Raw genomic sequence first — 21,022 nt, forward strand, 5'->3', positions numbered from 1 at the left:
CTCCTGTGATAAAAATGAAAACCCAGGGGGGAAAAAATAAAGTTGTGAAACCCTAGGGACTAATTTAGTATTTAACCCTAAGTTTTAACTTAATTATTTATTTGTTTCGCTCTATTTCCCTTCTTGTTCTCGTTTGCTCGGGAAATGAAAAATAATAATAATAATAATAATAAAAAGAATGTATGGGAAAAGATTCCAGCTAATCGGTCATTGGACTGCGTGCATGCGTTAGTACAGTAGAGTTAGGTGCAGCCACATTTAGGCTGACTCATGCGACCTACTTCCTATTAGAAAATCAATCAACTTTTGCAGACGAGATTAGAAAAAAAATATAATAGAAATAGAAAAAAAGTCAAAATGGAGAAATTCAAGGTTGAAAACGGTAGAACCAAGGAATGAGCAGCGACGACTCCACATGGGGGCCATGTTGGCCACCCACTGCCCAAACCCGGTGGCACCCCGCCCCAAAGCTGGGCAGGCTTCACACGCTAATCTTGGATTTCGGTCGCCGGGCGGGACAGGGACTGATTTTATTGTATATTCCAACGTATACATTCACGACAATTCCCTCTGTTTGCTTAATTTCCCAAGGAGTAGTACTACATCAACATGTGCATCTCTTGCTGTCTCTTCTCTTTCATGTAATAGGGCTATAATTTCCATACGTGGAGAACCCATAAACACATCCTGCTCATGCTCTCTAGCTACCTAGCTTTCTCACCCATCATTGAGATGGAATCTTGGTTCCCATTTTTACCTTGACTTCTGAAGAAACAAAAACAAACAATAAACAGCCCATTTCTACATGATCAGCAACTTTAGGCATCATAAAGGAGAATTTCTTTGAAGGGAAACCATATATAAAAAGGGTAATGGGTATTATTTTATGGTCTTTCTCTTCTAAGTATTTTATAATTTTAACTGTATAAGTCTTTTGGATAATGGATACTCTCTTCTTATAAACCAATTTTTAAGAGTAAAAAATGTGTTTGTCATCATGTGGAGTATAGGATCGAATGAGTTGTGGCTTTATGGTCGAGCCATAGAGGGGGCGACCTATATGTTAGATTAAAATGTCTTTGTATTATATATGAGCATAGTATTTATTAAATTACCATTTATCTCAAAAGGTTAAGCATGTAAGAAATTATTGATTTAATTATTTGATTACTATTCTAACCATTCTCCTACACGTGTGGACGTAAACTCGATCTTAATTTATAAATGAGATTCAATATGTGAAATATTTAATTGAAATGAGATGTGAATGACGAAAACAAGGTTTGAACTCATAACCTTAATTTGCTATAATACTATGTTAAATCACCGATTATAAAAAAAAAAATGGTTGAGTTAATTATTTGATTAATATTCTACCAATATTAAGTCATTGAATAATATTAGAAAAAAAAAAATCATTGAATATTGATAGATGAGTAGAGCCACCAAAAGATAAAGAACTATTATCGGGTCAGTGTCAATAAAGTGGATCGCAGTAGACGTCGGTTGCGGATCATGGTGATATGTTACAATCTTAAGTATCTCACATGACTTAAGTACGACCCCTTAACTATGTGTATATAAACTCCGTACAAGTCAATTTTAAGAATATATTCTACCCAAAATTTATACATCACTCTTAGCATAGCACAACACAACACATGGACCTAACCACACCCAATACATTGTGAGCTTAGCCTTTTAAAATTCGGGAAGATGGGGGGCTGGTTGTCCCAATTACGAAACTTTACAGCCACTATAATTGACACCATTTTATTAGTCCACTGCCCACGCCTACTAAAGGAACTTTGACCTATTTCATACTCCTCTATAATATATAACTCGTATTTTTTGCATGCAACACATTCTTCGTGAATAAATATATGTACAAAATGGGAGACATGGTCCGTGAATTCTTGGTCTCTGCCTTAGACTTTTGGTCATCACTTAATACCAAGTTGAAACCATGCTGATTAATTAAATGGAACCGTGACTTTAGCACCCATATTGGTGCCTATATTAAATAATTACCTTCTTATCATATTATTAACCCACATTCCACAAAATCCATATGCTATTGAACACCACTTTGAATATTGGTGATGCTAACAGTTATATATATATATATATATATATATATATATATATATATATATATATGAAGAGTTTTGAATAATTCTCAACGAATCTCTCAACAATATCTGAAACCCTAGAAAGGAACTTGTGAAGACAAAGGTCATAATCCTCGAAACTTTAGCCCTTGCATGCATGGCATATATTATTCGTGGATGAAGACTAATTAAATGGAAAAGTTAATGGTCCTTATACATTGTTCATATATATATATATATATATATATGAATAATAAGATGGGAACAAGGTCCTTAATTTCATATACAGCCTATCTGCATCAGGCTTTAGGATCGACACTGAATGCTAAGTGCAACCATGTTTATAATAATATAAATAGATACATATATAGTGCAATTAGTTATGTGATTCCATCACTTCTAGTGGTGCTTATAGTTGATTGCTCCTTCCTTTTCCTATAGATTTAGTATATTAAATCTTTAATATAATACTCTCCCTCATAAGTGGTGCCCTACAAGTAAAATATTTGATTAAAATTGAGTATGAATTTAGGCTTATGAATTACGGGCCCTGCCTAGGGTTACAGTCACTGACTCTCCTGTGATCATCAGGTCATCAACTTTCTTGACCTTTCTGCACTAACTAGGTAGGCGCCGGCCCTCATACACAATCCTACGACTTCATTGAGGCCCATGTTTTTGGTAAATAGTCGCTTGGGCTTGGTCATTGTGATTGAGGCACCCCTTCACCCAAAGTTACAAGACTATTTTGCTGAGCTCTTTAGAGAGAGTTGTCTTGTGCCTTTAAGTATTCTTTACCTACCAACCTATGTCGGTTTTGGGTACATATACCCTTCTGTTGAAGGTCGTTCAAGCTTTATCACAATCCTTACAAATTGAGATCTTTATCAATTTGTTTGTACATTATAAGTATTATAAGAGTTATAATCAGTCTGACATATAATATAGAAAAACTATGGATTACCATTTATCGTTATAAGTTAGTTTTTAAGGGTGAGTGATCTACTTGAAATATGCTTGTATAATTTAGTATCGAAAATAGTCACTACCTTAAGTATGAGATCGAACCCAATTCGTTGAATATAAAAATGCAAACCATTTGCAAACTGAAATCTTCCATTACAACTAAGTATATTAAATTGTCTGCTTTTGTTTTCATTAACATCTTTGTATTGCTTTTTTCGTTTGGGTTTTATCTTTGGAGAGTCCACCCCGTTTTGTTTGTTTTCTCCCCTGCAATCCTTGTCCCATTATTTAATAGAAAATAAAAAACTAGGTTCATTAAATTATTAATATCCATCACCACTATAATTGCAAGCACTTCAGTGATCCAAACCCTTTATAGGAACATTCGGCGGACGTCATAATCAGTCGCCCTCAAATTCAATCTTTATGAGCACAGTATATATGCATAATGCATGGATGAATATTAAATGACAACATGCTCCTTAATTATTAGACTAAAGCTTTAGTTTATTAACACAAATACGGCGATTGATATTACCTTTTGAATGGTGTTTAGGGTCGATTACTTTATCTTTTTGCTAGATAATTAATTAACTGTTGATTAATTATTAATTAGACTGCGCATTATATATAGGCTTAGCATGACTGGCTGAAAGAGTCGAATCTATGCTAATAAAACAAAGTGAAATCAGTTGTCACTTCTTCTCATGCCCATATTTTAAATGTTCATCGTGCACGATGCCAATCTTCTATTACTTTTTTATTTAACAAAGATATACATGAAGATCCCGACAGAAGCCTAAAAATGGGAGCTTAATCAAATAAGATCTTAAGATTAATTCTCACCAAAATAGCCAAAATGCCAATTTGTTGAAAGAGTTGCAAATCGTCCTCGGTCTATCACTCTTAGCAATTTGTTTTTAAAACTTTTGGCTAGCAGAGAAGTGTTACAAAACTAAAGAGAATCGTCCAAAATTTTTTTCAAACTAACGTGGCAGGACTCCAGCCACCCCTTGATTTTTATTTTAAAATTCTGCTACGTCAGTTTGAAAAAATTTTGAACAATTTTATTTGGCTCTCTAGCACTTCTCTTGGTTAGTGTGAATAGTGCTCAAGCAAATTTGTTGACTACCCTTTACTATAAAAAAAAAAAAAAAGAAAATTAAAAAAAAAACACCAGTCTCCTCTCTTTCTCTCTCTCAATTTCTCTCTCTACTCGCAGCCCCTTGCATGACGACGCAGAGTTTGGACATCATTGTGGGAAGCGGGGACCGACGAGTTTATAGCCCAACTCCGCCGAGCTCAAAACCACTCAATTTGAATCTCTACATTTTTTTTGGTATCCAAATAAGGTGGAATTGTTTTTGTATATATATATAAAGATATTTTTATAAGAAAAAGTGGTTTAAATTCTTTATATTGTATATTCGTACAACCTATAAAATAGGCATTATCATTTTACAATCAAAATAACTCAAATGGGTAAAGATGGACGCACGCCGCGTGCAAAAAAATTTTTTTTTTTTTTTTAAAAAAAAAAAAAATTTTTTTTTGCACTGTCGTGCGTGGGCGTGCCACGCACGACACGTGCTGCTAATCATGACTCAACTCAAATATGTATAGAAAAAAAAAAAAAACAAACAAACAAAAACAAAAACAAAAAGTTATTATAATCAAAATGTACCTCTAGCTATTGACCATTAATACAATGAACGTACGCCTCCAGCTCTCTATGAATTCAATTGAAAATTTCACGGACTAGTTGAGAGTGACTTGTTTGGCGTTTGGCATTTTCAAAGTAAATCTTGTGATCAAATAAAAGTGCAAACTTTTATTCTCACCATGTGACTTATTGGCCCGCAATAAGATTCTTCTCTGACTGCATTCTCACTCACCTACTCTATTTTTCCTCTATCTCCATTTGTAATGAAAAAGATTCACCCCTTTTTAGCTTTATGTTTTGCTCTTGTTTTTTTTTTTTTTTTTTTTGTTTCCTATAGTTTTATTTAAAAAAAGAAGAAGAAGAAGTTAGGCTTATGAATTTTAATCCATTAATTAATTCACCTATTCTTAAACTCACTAGAAATATTAATATGAGGTAAAATATTCCATAATCGCCCCATTATTATTATTATTATTATTATTATTATTATTGGGGTAGTTGGTTGCCAAGTTAATTTTTAGATTTAATAACACTTGACAAAGTCAAACCTTAAATTGATCAAATTAAAAATGATTGAAAAGCACAAAAATATTCTGATCATAGTATTAAATATGGCATCCATTGGGGTTCTCTGTTTGTTAAAACTCCAAAAAAAAGTAATTATATGACTTCTAAAAAAGATATTGATGATTTCTGGAACACTGCAAACTGCAAAGAAAGAAGAAGATAGATTATAGATAGATAGATAGATACGGTAAAGTAACAACAATAATGTGTTGAAGCTTGAAATACCACCAAAAAAAGGTATTGAAACGAAATATAAAATTAAAAAACACAAGTTAAATTAAATATTTGCTGAGGCAGTACCAGACTGCCAGTACGTATCTGCCTACCTACCTTTGCTGTGTAGTGCCCTAGCTGGGGCTAAGGGGGTACTACAAATCCTTTAATTTTCCCACAATGCCCACCAAAATACGTACAAAAAAAAACACCATAGAGATTGATAGGCAGAGTAGGGTTAGTTGTGGGCAATGCAGAAAATACAAAAGAGTCAAAGAGGTTTTAATGAGTGAGATCTCTCAGACGAAAGAAAAAAGATATTACGCCAAACACCACCCAAGTACACCGGACACGACCGTCTGCTCTCTCTCTACTCTACTCTTCACGGAATTCATTCAAGCCTTTCATTCTCTGCCTCTTTTCTTTTTGTCTCTTTTTGCTTTCCCATCTCTTTTATATTTATTTTCCATCTGCTAATTAACCTCATTTTTATTCTTAATTCTCTTCTGACCTCTCAATTATTTGCAAATTCAGATTATGTATTTATATTAATCGTTCAAAGGGAGTCATTTCTATTATTGGATGTAATGTAAAACTTTTTTTAAATACACAAAAGTATATATATAACATTACTTGCGTGACTCTCTATGTCAAATCAAACATTTTTTTAAAACAAAAAATACCTTTTGAAAACATTAACAGACGGATTAGATATTTGTTACGTGAGAAGTGAGAAGAAGAATTGGCGTTAAATTAGAGTAATGCTACAAGTCTTTCTTATGTTTTTTCTTGAATTCTTTTAAGGATGATGTGTCTATTAAAATTATCATTGGACTTGTGATTGATTATTATTGAATTTTGATCAAATAGTAATTTTAATAGTCATATCATTTTTTAAGATACTCAATAGGGACACAAAAAAGACTTATAAAATTACTCGTCAGATTGTGATGGCTGAAAATAAATTTCTTAGCGGTGGGTATTTTGAACAAATACTTTCTTCATAATGGGTATTTCAATAGCATCAATCCTGGGTATATTTTTTCATTTTTTAAGGAACTCCAAGTACTTGTTCATCCTTAAATTCTTCACTTTCTTGCACTTTTTCGCCATGTTGCAAACTGGAACATAATTAATGGAGTCAGTCATCAGTCATGGACTTTTTTTTTTTTTTTTTTTTCTTGGTTTAGCACTTATTTATTATTAGTTTTTTAATTTTAAAAAGAGGGTAATCAAATATATAATACAGCTTATGAGAAAAAGAAAGTAAAAAGAAGAAAAAACTGAAAACACAATAGAAGAGGCAAATAAGCTTGTTGAGCCGAGCCGAGCCGAGTGGAGCCGCGAGAGAGGAGCGGTTAAAAAAAGAAAAAAAGAAAGGCAAAACGGTGAAAGGATAAATTAATAATAAATAATAAAAAATAAAAAAGTAAAGAAAGCAGTAGAAGTGGAAGAAGCGAAAGAGACGACGGAAGCTAATTAACGGCGAAAATTGTCGGTTAGCCTGCAACGGGGGTGGGGTGAGGCTAGCAGGAATCTTTTGAGTGTGGGTCCCTTCCCGTTTACAATCACAGTACACAGTACCACTACACACACCACGCCCCTCATTATTATTTATTAACTGAAAAAAAATTGCTCGTACACGTGTCATGCGTGCTCTGTACAACTTGAATAGGCGATGACGATAAGGGTAAAGTCACGCGCGGGACCGCCGGTGGGGGGGGGGGGGGGGGGGGGGGGGGTGTGTGGTCATTTTTGTCAGAGGGATGGGTGGGATTATTTTGGATGAGTGAAGTCATAGGGGTTGGGTGGTCAAACCCTCTGCCATTATTGGTCCTCTCAATGGTGTGGTCAAGTGTGCTTCACACTGTCATCTAGGCTTTCCCTAAAATGCCCTCTCTATTATCACCTTACTGATGGGCAATTTGGACATTTGGTGTGTGTGAGTTGTTTTACCGGAATAATTTTAAATACTCTACTCTCATCATACTAAACTGATGCGGCAATACTCATTCGTTCTTGAATTATTTTTATTTTTAATAAAAATTAATTCAAAAATTGATAAACACTGTCGCATTAAACATCAACTTAAAGATATGAAGCTAAGTTCGTAGGAACTAGGAAGTAGGGTTAGAGTTAGGTGTAACGTAACTAATCCAAGAGCTGACATTAATCCAAGAGTAATTTTTTATTTTATCGTGAGTAATTTATTTTTTTGTTGATAAAGATTAATCGAAGAACAGATAAACACTGTCACGTTAAACATCTTAGCGCTACTCTTCCTACTTGATGCTGAGGGTTAGGGTTTGGTGTTGTTGCGTGGGAGAAGAAGTGAAAAAAAAAAAAACCGGATTATTTTATTACATTTTTCAAGGATTTGGTAGCTATAATTCAACAATTTGGGTGCAAAATTCAAAAGTAAAAAGGGTTGTCAAAGGAAATTAACAGAGTTTTGGTAACAAAAATTAAGGGTCGAAATCATTGACAATCAAATTGTTTGGCATGTGGGTTTTGTTCACTCAATGATGTTTTAAGTTCATCTAATCATTACTTAGGATATTCATGCATGTGAATACAGCAAAAGAGAGAGGATATATATGGAACACTGAGGTGAATTAGCAATAATGATGGTGATGATGATGATGCAACAGTTTGATTGGATATGGGTCCATGGACCATAAATAATAATGCTCCAGGATTGACAGATAACAGGGCCCATGCATGTTGGGTTCAAAATCTGGGTGCTATGTTACCACCTTTCTTTTTTATTTTTTATTTTTATTTTATACAATATCCATGAATGTTTGGTAAAAAGCGCAGCTAATTGCGGCTTTGTTTCCACTTTCTGCTTCTTCATCCTTCTACTCCCTTTTTATTATTATTATTATTATTATTGGGATTGTTTATTTAATTATTCTTTGGTAGTGAAAGACCTCAAGAGAAAAAATCAGATGTTTGTAAATTGTAAAGCAGGAAATGAAGGAAACTTTGGGCTAATCAACAAAGAAAGGCCAATGTTAGGTCCATGGGCCTAACATGGGCCTTTATAGGATTGAACTAGGATTGAGCTCACCCATCATGAAATTTGGATTTGGTGACATGTCCTATCAACGATTCATATCTGCTCGATCTCAACTTTGGCTCAACTACTGGGATTCAGTGATCAAGAAGAAGAAGCATATATATATGTAGGTGTTGTCACATCAAGAATTCTGACCATCCAAAAAAAAAAAAAAAAAAAAAAAGACTCATTAAGAATAAAATCTTCAAAAATCTCTTAAATTTTTAATTAATTATGATTAACAATGAAAAAAACCCATTTACAAATGGTCTTTTTTATTTTCTATTCTTTGGACCGAACGATGGATTATATTTTTTAGTCATACTAAGATCATACTTCATAGTGTATCCGAACTCAGACCTTTATACATACCCAAGGCTGCAGGTTTGCCGACTTAAGATGATAAACCCTAACTTTAACCCTTCTAACACTTTCTAGGGCTCTAATACAACTTTCTGAACAAATTTATGGACCTAATTCATCTCATAAAACCGGTTTAATAGAAGAGGGTTTTTCATTCCTTTATAAACATGCCCAAGATCTTGGGCACGGGCAATGTGAAATTATTCCTCAACACTCTCCTCACGTGCAGGCCAATACTTTTCTGGATCCTTGTCACAGAGTAAGTAGTATAGGCTCCATTCTCCTGTGGTAGGCTCTGATACTATAAAAAAATTTATGGGCTTAACTCATCTCATAAAACCAATTCTATAAGAAAGAGTTGCACATTCCTTATAAACATGCCTAAGATCTTGTTTACATGCAAGGTGAGATTATTCCTCAACTTCAAAGATAAAATATGCCTTATCATGAGATTTCAACACTACAGTCTTCATCTTTTTTCCTAAAAAAAAAATAAAATCCAAACTTTACATCAACTGATCATAACAAGTCTCTCTCAAAGATTTTCCAAAACATATGGATCTACACTTAATTATCACTAAAACAACAAGTCATACATAATAGAGCAACGAAATAGTATACATTTCTCCAAGATTTACAACCTCCAACCCTAGGATCATTATCATTCACTCAAAAATCAACCTAGAATCTTTAGATTAAACCCACACACCCAACATAAATTAATCACAAGATAAACAAGGTTAATACAAGGAAAGAAACAAGATTAGCAACTTCACATTTGTGATCAAAGTAATCAAAATTAGCTCAATTCTCTCTTTCCATCTTGGTTATAACTGTATCTTGATGTGCTAGGAAATATATAATAAAGGAGGAAGGAAATTCGGGTTTCTAAGCTTGACGCCAATGGGTTGTAATTCCCATTCAAGAGAGCACTAAAACAGGGAAATATTGGTGCTTGCAAAAGAGGAAATGAATGCATTAATAAAAATGCATAATAAAGCTTTTTCTAAAGTCCTTAAGAAGCTAGAGTATCAGCTCAATGGGTTCAGATATTCAATAGCTAATGGGTACACACTGCTTTAAGTGAAAGAATAAATAACCCTAATGGTGCTTAATTAGGGTTTATCTATGCCGTTTCCAAAGTGATTTATAACTTAAGAAGCAATAATCGGCTACACAAATGATCAAATAGTTGAGTTTCAAAAGCAAATCAACTCAGATAGAGATGCTTAATTTAACTCTGAGAAAACTTCTAGTTAAATAGTTAATATATAGTAACAAACGCAGTAAAGGTAGGCTGTCATTTCATTTCTTCCTTTAGGATATATATATATATATATATATAGTACGCCAGATATTTCAAAATTCTTCGAACTGAAGAAATGAGCAAACGGTTCCCCATATGTCATGCATATATATATGATTTTAACAGACCTTATTGAAAGTTAATCACTTGATGAAAAAAAAAAAAACAAAAAAACTAAATCTCATTTGCATAAATGGTGTCTGAGCAGAAACTTCGTTGAACTTCAAGTGCTAGTTCCTCCACACTCAGCTGACATTCAAGCCCTATCTGAGAAATAAAAACAAAAAATAAGCAAGATTTATGCATGATAACTTTGCAAGTTCGAAATTAGGAATAACAAATACAGTTTCCAATATTAAAACAAATAAGATTTATATATATTTGATGGGGTGATATAGCTGCTGCTGCAGCCTCCATGTCTTATTATTATGGGTTGATTGATTGATGTGTCTAGGCCATGCATATATGCATGAAATGCGTGGCTGTGGGTGCCATTTGAGCTAATATATATTTTAAGTTTTTAAGATAAGTGGTGATTTAACAAATACTCTCCAATAGACTTTGTCTGCAATAGATATACCTTAATGACAAATGAGTATAGAACAGTATCCTCCATGCTACTGATATTGAGATGAAGAACATCGAATGAAAGCCTTTCCAACACACTGATTATCTTTGCGATTTGACCAGGTATTCGCCGTGAGATGATTTTCAACACAACATTAGACCCTGAGATCTTTGCTTCTATATCTGCAACAGGAGAGTTGCAGCATGCTCCTAGTTCCTTAACATGTTCAAACCCAAAGTTGCTATGGTCAACCACTTGACAACTTGGCTGCACCACTACTGGCCTTGGGCTAGGACCAGGGCTAGGGCTTACACTCTTCCTTCTTTTCTTGGATTCCAAGGATTGAAGAACTTGGTGCAGCTCCTTTATAAATTCTATTACACCCCCTATTATTGATGCTTGATCTCCCTTCAAAAACAAAAAACTTAATAATAATAATAATAATAATAACAATAAAAACCCTAAGTGTCGCAATCGAGAGAAAGAGATCGAGAGGAATATTACCCTTTTGATATAAAAGCACGGGGTTAAGGACCGTAAAACCTTGAGATGCTCGTTCATCTGTCTTCTCCGGTTTCTCTCGACAGCTATGTGAGACATGTTTATGGTTTATGTTTGGCCTATTTTTACCCCGTTCATGAGGAAAGCAAAGCCTCGATCCCCTCGATCTATTTATAAGATACAATGTAAGAGGTAGCAAACTATGACTTGGGGTTCATATATATTAAATGCAACATGTTGCACTCCCGTGAGGTTACTTTCTTATAACCACTCTCTCCCTCTCTCTCATATCTACGCGTCTCACGTTTATTATCTTGGGGTCAATTACGTGCCCCGTGTGAGTTAAAAATGAGGGATTTTTGCTCTCATCTTTCCCATGCACATTTATATACTCCTTTTTACTCCATCATGCATGCCACGTCCACCCCTTCATCACTCAATCAAGTCCTTTCTCGTCTTGTCTACCCCCCTTTTTTTTCCCTCAAAAATCTTGAGGATTTCAATAACGTCCATACAAAAGTTGGTCCACTACACAAAAAAAAAAAAAAAAAAAAACTTTAAGTAGGAACGCTCAAATAGTGACATTTTATAAATGTTTTTTAGTATAGTAACTAGAATTAAAATTATGAACGTTTAAACAGTGAAAATGTCCCTACAGACACGTCCCCTTTTGGAAGGGGACGTTTAAACAGTAAGAAAAAGTAATAACACTTTTTTTTTTAATCATATATAATTTGTCCTAATATCAACTAAAAACTAACAAGGTCATGATCATCCATGGCGACAAGGCTTATAGAGTTGGTGCAATAAGTAAACATGAAAATGAGTTTGTAAAAAATGGAGACCAAAGAAATGTATGTCACTCATAACTCAGCAACTTGCAACATTGCAGTTGTCGGCAGCTTAATTTATTCAAAATACTGTGTTGTTAGGGTACGTATGCTGCTTTAAGAATGCTAGCTATTCATGCCATTTTTCAAGTTGTAGTAATGGTCTTGTATTTTCTTTTTTTTTTTTTCTTTGGGTTGTGTAAAAGAAAACATGTACCATATGCAATGGGCAACTTTGTGCTCTTTCCCCCTTTTTTTGTAATTTGTTAAATCTATTAATGCTAATGTTGTCATTGAATCATCACTCATTTCAAAAGTTTAAGTTAATAAGAAAAGATAAAATTAATTATTTACTTTATATTATTCCAACACCCTCCCTTACATGTGCGTTCAAACTCCACCTTAATGAAGCCCAATATGTGAAACTTTTAATTAAAATTAGAGGTGAATGACATAAACAGAATTTGAACTCAAGTACGTTCTAGATCTGTTCAGATACTATGTTAAATCACTCTTTATCCCAAATGCTTAAACTGATAAGAAAAAATGAATTTAATCATTTAATTATAATCAACCAATCAATAATCCCCATTAATTAATCCCACCTCAAATATATGTTCAAACAATTTACTCGTATTGTGGTTTATGCAAACATACACTCAAATAAGCAGAGCCTACGGCAAACAGAGTTTATGGCCGTTTATCAACTGCATCTGAACTGGGGTTCAATATACATATGGTCCCCAAATGATTTGACTACGAAGCCCCACAACAGAGCAGGATTGTAGGCAGTGGCTGCTGCTACTTCTTCAAGCCCGGCCAACAAAATTGTGTGCTTTATTTCCCATTTTGGCAATAACTGCACAGGCTGGAAAGCTATTGGCCTGATCAGCTACGCCTCAAGACACATTTATCCCAAGAAACTAATTGATGGCAAACTGTCTCTAACTACAATCCATTAATATTCAGCTTCAAATAAATATCCCCCATCTCACTATTTGAATGCATCACCTTCAAATGGCTAATACTGTATTCGAATTACAAACCTACCATTTGCGCCCAATGCATTCCAAATAATTTAATCACTCAAACAAGGTTCAGCTGCTGCTATTGCAACAACTGACAAATTTCTCTACAAACAAAGTTTCATCTGATTCTGATAAGAGACCAAATATATGAAATCGAGATTCATAATAAAGCACAAAGAGTATTTCACTCTAGTTTACATGCATAATAATGTCCAGTGACTAGCATATATACATCGTACCAATATTGCAATATATTCAATCAACACCATCTATTTCTATAAAGATGGAACAGTTCTCTACAAAGAAGATTACATCTGATCTGTAATGCTAGGACTCTCTGCATTTCAACTTGTATTCTTCTCATCTTCATTTGACGCATTATGGAAAGAAAGTCATGCAAAACAAGATTAATTTTGAGTTAATTCAAGATATAAACAAGAATAAGAAAAGGAAAAAGAATATTTAGGGCCACAACAGATGTTTGGTTGCAGACTAACTCAAGCATTCATGAAATTTGACCATTCTTACCCTTATTTCTCAAAACATAAACTATTTTTCACTGAACTTTTGTAACCTTTTTTAACAACTTAAAACGATACATTTTTAATTATCACATTTATAGACAAAATCCGCATAAAAACCTGAAAAAATTCCAGAAATGAGAACATACATTATCTTACATTCCTTACAAACATTTCCACTCAACTCCATTCTTCACTTTTATTAGACTTCAGATACAAAGACTTGAAAAACATATCACATCCAAAGATTTGGGTACTTTCCAGATGGGAACTGGGTTGTGTGATGTGTAGCAGACTCTACTGTGATGAAGTAGCAGCACAAGAACCACATTCCCAAAACACATCTAATAAAAACACATTTGTTTTTCTTCAAGAATTGGAACTATCTTCTTCGGGGTAAAGCATATTATATTTTCAAATCTATTGATAAACAGTAAATTGTTTGAGAGAAAAAGTTCTTGAGGTACAGTGGGTAACTTAAGTTCTCTTTAATACTTTTTATGAATGGGTTTAGATTTTCTTTCCCCTTCACCAACCTTTGCACCTTTGATAGTGGGATGGAAAAACACACAACTAACCAACAAGCCAAAGAAGGTTGGTATACAGATGGCTTCAGTTATGGGAACAGCATACAAGAAATGAACTATGCAATCAACCACAAATGTAAAACCATCTCAAAAGTACAAAAAGAAGGTCCAAATCCACACATTCTCCCTTGTAAGAATTTCTCACCCAGTTTTGTTGCCTTCCTTACAGGTCTGTGTGCGTGTGTGTGTGTATATATATACACAAAGCAAATCAAGATAAATACTTCCAGTGAATAATTTTTTGACCATTCAGGTAGCATTGGGGAAAAAAAATAACCAAAAAGAAAAAGGTGACTCACATGGAGGTGCAACTGGAGAGTGGATTTAGTAGGGGTGTTGTTAGTTGGCAGACTGTTAAGCATTAGAGTTTACAGACTCTTCATATTTTCTTTGAGTGAGGATGTTACATAGATGTTCCAGGAAGCATACAATTTACAATAAAAGGAAACCAAAAAAACAAAAGACTTGCCAGTGTATACAATAACATTCATTGACATAGAACAATTATTTCACTGCAACAAGTCATCAATGTTTTTACAATAACAAAGTAACTATATAAACTTGATTTGAAAAGTTTCAAAAGGGTTAAGGGCGAACTTGTGAACTTCAGGAATGTAGCAGAATTCTCAGAAATTACAGGGGCTACACTACATTGATTACCTTGACCAATTCAAAGCTTCATGTGGGTGCTAATTCAAGATGAGTTTGCAACTTAAAATATGCATATAAATTAAACTAATTATACAAAATTGATGCACCTTGAAGAGATTTTTCCAAGTCCTTTAGTTGCGATATAAAGCCAGAATTAGGAGCTGCCAGAGCCCGTCTGTTCTTCACATGTTCCAGTGCTTGAGATAGGCTCATTCCATGCTTTTTCATCAGATAGGCAACAACTATGGTCACACTGCAAGAAAAACATGCAAAATAATCAAAGTCCAAAGCAATTATTTAAAAGTTTGAACAATGCACATTAAGGCATAAGATCAGGCTTGGATCAGAAAATATATACATCATTTGTAATAACTAAAACTACCAAAATATATGAAAAACTCTAAAAATTAGAAAAGAATATGACATAATTACCAAGAAAACTGTATAATCACGACACAGTTGAAGGTCCACATATTATTTATGGGAAGAGGAGATGCTATCTGGTCCAAAGACCATGGGCAAGAAGATGACCCCTGGAAAGCGAATAACCTAGATAGGGAAGGAAAAATCACCTTCTGGATTTTCCCACAAAGCAATGGACCAACACTCCACCCAATCTTTTAGCTTCATCAATGAAATTGAAAGACTCATTGAAGTACTGTTTTATATCTGTGTCTTCTCTGTCAGTGACTACATCAAATTACAAAGGCAAAGATAAAATTCAGTTCCAGAAGCTCAATAGCATTCAGAACAAAGATAAGCATCAGCAACTTATGCATCAAAATACTCATATCTTAAAGGCATTTAAACTCTATTAGGTTTGAGTAATACAAAAATGTGCATCCCTGTGAGATAAATCCAGCAAAAAAGAAGGTTCTGTTGGGATGCATGTTTATCAGTAGACATGACAAACACAAATGAAAGTCACCTTACAATGCCATAAATAGTGCTAACTGCTAACAAATTGTTTAAGCTGAAACAAATTACGAAACAATATATTAAAGGAGAAACATTAGATATAAAAACAGAGAAAAGAAAACATATTTATATATGCTTGAAGATTAAACAACGGACCAGAAAGAAAGACTTTCATACCATTAATGACTTTATATACAAAATCATTTGGATGTGCAGGTGACAATGAACTAGCCACAGTCAATATGTGTGTGATATTCAAGCTTTTCAGTGCATTCTTGTTATTTGCAGCTCCGACAGAACCCAAGAAAAGACCCTGATAAGTTGAAGAAAAAATGCAAAATGATCATAGCAGCAACACCAGGTTAACAGAAAGGATGAAAACAAAACCAAGATGCTAAGGAAATAAGCAGTAAAAACATGAAACAGGATCAAGAAGTCAAATTTCAATCACCTCTTCAATTTCGCATGGAACATTGTCCTCTTTAAAGCATCTTGTTAAGTTAATAACTCGCAGAAGGGACGCTATTTGGTTCTTGATGGACTCGTCAAACTGATCCATTGGAACAGAAACTTGAAGCGCTTCCTTCTTCTTCTTTTTTTCTTTTCCCCCCTACAAAAACAGGAATAAAGTTGTAAGGGATGTGTGGTTCTCCAACAAGTTTCAGGAATAAAATTGCTAAGGAACTATGTGCTTCTCCTACAACAACAATGATTCCCCATTCTATCAAGTTATCAACACAAGTAAGAATGTGACCAAAAGACTGACTTGTTCTTCCTCCTTCACACATAATACCGCAAATTCACTATCATTTACTTCAAGACAGACTCTTGAAAAACATTGGTTTGATTAAGACAAGATAAACAAACATATCCAAAAACACACACGCTTGCACACAGAAGACTGTTTAATAGTAATAGCGCATTGAATCAACATAGAAAATTGATATCTTTTATAAATTCAAGATTGAAAAAAAGGATCTTGACATCAGCAATCTCACCCAAAACAGCAATAACAACCCAAGATAGATCAAGATCACGTCAATTAGGCTAAACAACCATCTGGGTAAACCCCAAAAACCCAAAACAAAGTAGATGAAGAAAGTAAAACCAAGATCGGATAAATCGCACATACCTAAGATGAATTAATGGATTACGAGAATATTATTTGAAAAGGAAAAAAGAGAAAAAGAAAACAAACTTACAGAAGAAGCTCTGACAGTAGCGGAAATGGGGTCTGTGTGAAAGACTGAATATTCGAGTAGAAAATTCGCTCCGTCTATTCGCTCGCAATCTGTCGAAAATAATTATATGAGCTGGCTTTTATAGAGTTTGGTGTGCTGTGAAATGTCTTGTCGCGGGAATGGCTTCTCTAAATTTCTCTCGCTTCAAAAAAAAAAAATTCTAAAATTCTAAAATTCTCTTTTTTCCTTTTTGTTAAAATTATATACAGCCATGTCCTTATCTCGTGACCGAACATGGTTCATTTGGAACCATTTATGCGTCTATAGTTTGTTCGGTTGTTTCGGTTCTATATTTAAAGTTGTCTTCTTTGTTTGAGATTGTTGTTGAGGTGCTCACCACTTTTCTCTTTGTTTGTTCTGTTTGTAATCTTTTCTATTATGAAATGAAGTGAAGTTTATATATATATATATATATATATATAAAAACATGTTCTTATCTCATTTTGATATTTACATCCAGGTTTTTAATTTTGTAAATTTAAGATCCACTTAATTATATGATTATTGTCATTCTCTTATATATTTATTTTCCATCTGTTTTTTTTTTAAAAAAAAAAAAAATTACCATTGAATATGTGAAACTCACATATGAGTTGACATATTTAGAGCATGTTTGAGATTGCGTTTGAGAAATAAAGTTTTTAAGTCAAAAAGAGCTTTTAGGCAAAAATTTCATTTTTAAACTTTTATCAAAAGTGTGTTTTTGCCATTTTTAAATTTTTTAACACTTAAAAGCGCTTTTAATTTTTTTAGCAAACGAGTATTTTTTTTTTCAAACGGATTTTTTGAGTATTAAAAGTACTTTTAAATCCCTTAAACGTAATCCTAAGCATGCCCTCAATGGTAGATCTATTCATTTCTTTTACGGAGATGATCAATAAATAAGTAAAAGATAAAAAAAAAAACAAACATATCTCTATCTATTTTAATTTAAATAATTAATATAAAATATAATTAGGAAAATGTTAAGTGTTATTCTAGTGTTCTTCTGGTATCCTTCCAACTGTGATGTGACTTTTAAAATTATCAATAGATTAAAAGTCAATAATGATAATTTCAAATTCAACGGTAATTTTAAAAGTCACATCACAATTTAGAGGACACTAAAAGAACACTAGAAGAACACTTGCATTTCTCATATAATTAATGTCATCTGCATAAAAATTCTAAAAGAATAATATATATATATATATATATATATATATATATATATATATATATATATATATATTGACTTAAGCATGAAGATAAAGAAATATTGACTTTATGGATTAACAGAATAAAAAAGAAAAGAAAAGGCCAACCACTTCCCAACCGTATAATTAAATAAGTTCAGTTTGAGCTTAAGTTAAATTTCAATTTTTCTACCAAATAAATTAACTTTAACTCTACGCCATTATATATATAATTAAAACATGTTGTTCGTATATATTAATATGAGAAATGTTTAGTTTTCATATTTTGTCTATTTTTTGTTCATCTCCATACTAGAGATTAGTAAATTCATCATTAAATCTGTAAGTCCAACAAATTTATTGGTGAATTTAAAAAAAGAAATGGACAAAAACAAATCTTGATCATACTAACATATACTAACATATGCATTTGTGTGTATATTCTCCATGGGATCATTCAAATGCGTTCTTCCTAATTTTCAAGTATCACCGATTCTAAAAAAATAGGATAAATTTCTTAACAACAATTGCAACTTGCCAACTGAGTTGAGCAAGGAGCTAACAAAAACAACAACTCAACCAAACCACTAGCCGTTCCACCTTAAAACAAAGGGAAGTGTCTCCACTCTACTCCCCTGCAACGAACCTAGTTACCATTTGAATGACTGCCATAATTGCACATAAGTCAATATAGTAAATTCAACAGGGGAGATTGCAGATTCCTTTGGAGAAGGCAATTAATGGGGTTAATTAAAGATGAAAGCCGAGGAAATTATGACTTCTGCTAAGTGCAGACTAATTCTTTAGGAATAGAATCCTATTCAGTTGAAATAAATGGAAAAATATTCAGTTAGTTATAGTGCAGAAATATTTTTGTCTTTCTACTTTTTGAGAGGATAAAAATACCAATACACTATAACTAACTGAACATTCTTTTCAATTGACATGAAATATAATTATATATTAACCATTTTCTTCGGTACCTATAAAGTGAGAAAAGGGGTGACGCCAAGTGCAATAATATCACTATTTCTTATACCTTTTTCTTTTAGACAGAAAAGGTTTTCCCTTCTTTCTTTCTCTAAAAAAAAACAAAACAACCAATAGAGAGGCTCTTAGCTTAAAGTTTGAGCTTTTCTGACAATGCCCAAATGCTGCTTAACCTAACCTACCATAACCTGTATTTGCTATAATGCTGTTGCCATTCATTTCAAGATGATTTATGCTTTTTTTTTTTAATTACATCAAAAACAAAAACAAACAAGAACAAAGGACAACATAAAACAAAAATCAGACTAAAGAAAGTGGGTCTTTGCCACTACAAATATGAAAAGTAGGGGATGAGGTAAATGATTCTCTAGAATGAACTCTAGTCGCGGCCCAATACGCTACATGATGGGCGCAGAAGTTTGCACTTTGTGAATTTTTTGGCTCTCCAAGAAGAGAACAGGGGGATGGTAGCAATGGAGTCAGAGATGATATCTGCAATCTTCCAGTCACGAACTATGGAGGGATGCTGCAGCGCCATAATCACCACTTGAGAATCCCCTTCTAGAGAGAAATCTGTACAGCCTAAAGAGATAGCCAAAGAGATGGCTAGAGCAGCAGCTAAGGCTTCACCGTAAGTGGGATCACACAAGGGGCTAATATGAGAAACAACCTTTAGGATTTTTCCCGAAGAGTCACGGCAGACAGCTCCTTGTGCCAAGAAAGAATCTCTTATAGCAGTATCAAAATTTATCTTGAGGGAGGAGTCCACTAGAGGGGACCATTTTTCCATACAAGGAGACGAGATGCCTTTCCAAATGATCCAGAGAGATTTTCTTTATAGTGCTAGATAAAACAAGCACATTTGGAAAGACTCCATCGATCATCATGAACTGCTCGATTTCTACCAAACCACATAAGAAGGTCACACAAAACAGTAGCATATATTTGGAATAGATGCACATCAGACTTTGGGATTCCTACAACAAAACAAGGGTTAGTGATACAATTTACCCAATCAGAAACTAAAGTTGGACCAAACCAAAGAATCAAGAGGCCAGAAAGAATACCTTTAAATGATCATTACAAAACTGCACTGGAAAAAAAGATAGATAAGAGAATCAACAGCAGTTTTGCAAAGAGGACAAAACATTTCATCAGGAGGATACAAAAAACCTTACTGAGCCTATCTTTGGTGGGAATAATGTTCCAAACCATTTTCCATAAAAACAACTTTAATCTATTATTAAGATTTAGTTTCCAAAAATTCTTCCAGGAAGGAATAGAGAGAGGGGACGGATGGGCTAGATGACTACTACTCCTAATTAACTTGTACAAGGAAGATATGTATCAGGAACTCAAAGTATTTTGAGTTTCTGTAACTGCGATTGAACGCAATCTCGCACTGTTAATAAGTGCGATCGATCGCACTAACAGAGAAGAAACAAAAGCTCTCGGGTAGTGTGATCGATCGCCTTCATGCAATGCGATCGATTGCACTCGCAGTAGGCTGAAAATACTGAAGCGCGATGACGCGATGAAGCTGCTGAAGACTAAAACTGTTATTCTTTCTGTTAAGCTTGGTTTGTAAATAACAATCTATTGTTATGTAGTTAGCAGTTAGTATATACTATATATATTGTAAATGTACAAAATCAATTGATTGAATAAAGTTTTACAAAAGAGAATTTTTCTCTCAATACTCTGTTTTTCCTATTTCTTGATATGGTATCAGAGCTCTTCACGAATTTGTGAAGATTTATCA

The 21,022-nt window shown here is 33.7% G+C and overlaps 2 protein-coding genes across 4 annotated transcripts; both read right to left on the reverse strand.

Moving 5' to 3' along the window:
* Positions 1-10,424: 10,424 nt before the first annotated feature.
* On the reverse strand, positions 10,425-11,432 carry MUTE (basic helix-loop-helix (bHLH) DNA-binding superfamily protein). The gene is made up of 3 exons (XM_059578797.2): positions 11,323-11,432; positions 10,831-11,226; positions 10,425-10,517 (listed from the first exon to the last, which is right to left on the reverse strand). Exons 1-3 carry the CDS (start codon positions 11,416-11,418, stop codon positions 10,425-10,427), a joined length of 585 nt encoding a protein of 194 aa, XP_059434780.1. The 5' UTR covers positions 11,419-11,432.
* A 1,794-nt stretch (positions 11,433-13,226) lies between these two features.
* Positions 13,227-17,156, reverse strand: MKP2 (MAPK phosphatase 2). Of its 3 annotated transcripts, none has more exons than XM_059605232.2 (6): positions 17,072-17,124; positions 16,306-16,464; positions 16,032-16,167; positions 15,509-15,626; positions 15,044-15,189; positions 13,227-13,541 (listed from the first exon to the last, which is right to left on the reverse strand). In XM_059605232.2, the coding sequence occupies exons 2-6, from the start codon at positions 16,411-16,413 to the stop codon at positions 13,522-13,524; spliced, it is 528 nt and encodes a 175-aa protein (XP_059461215.1). In that variant the 5' UTR covers positions 16,414-16,464; positions 17,072-17,124; the 3' UTR covers positions 13,227-13,521. The 3 variants fall into 3 exon arrangements, with proteins under 3 accessions (XP_059461215.1, XP_088369607.1, XP_059461207.1); XM_088513481.1 differs by lacking the exon at positions 17,072-17,124 and adding an exon at positions 16,987-17,002; XM_059605224.2 differs by having other exon boundaries at positions 13,228-13,541; positions 17,057-17,156.
* Positions 17,157-21,022: the final 3,866 nt, after the last annotated feature.

This window comes from Corylus avellana, chromosome 2 (assembly GCF_965113065.1).
Source record: "Corylus avellana chromosome 2, dhCorAvel1.hap1.2, whole genome shotgun sequence".
In the NCBI taxonomy this organism is placed as follows: domain Eukaryota; kingdom Viridiplantae; phylum Streptophyta; class Magnoliopsida; order Fagales; family Betulaceae; genus Corylus; species Corylus avellana.

What these genes read in the sequence shown, in the direction of transcription:
- MUTE (XM_059578797.2), bottom strand. Translation starts at nt 11,418, where the DNA reads ATGTCTCACATAGCTGTCGAGAGAAACCGGAGAAGACAGATGAACGAG. An exon ending in CGTGCTTTTATATCAAAAGG is followed by an intron (nt 11,227 to 11,322) that starts GTAATATTCCTC and finishes TTGTTTTTGAAG; the next exon opens with GGAGATCAAGCATCAATAAT. An exon ending in TATACTCATTTGTCATTAAG is followed by an intron (nt 10,518 to 10,830) that starts GTATATCTATTG and finishes TTTATTTCTCAG; the next exon opens with ATAGGGCTTGAATGTCAGCT.
- MKP2 (XM_059605232.2), bottom strand. Translation starts at nt 16,413, where the DNA reads ATGGATCAGTTTGACGAGTCCATCAAGAACCAAATAGCGTCCCTTCTG. An exon ending in TTCCATGCGAAATTGAAGAG is followed by an intron (nt 16,168 to 16,305) that starts GTGATTGAAATT and finishes TCAACTTATCAG; the next exon opens with GGTCTTTTCTTGGGTTCTGT. An exon ending in TTTGTGGGAAAATCCAGAAG is followed by an intron (nt 15,190 to 15,508) that starts GTGATTTTTCCT and finishes TTTTTCTTGCAG; the next exon opens with TGTGACCATAGTTGTTGCCT.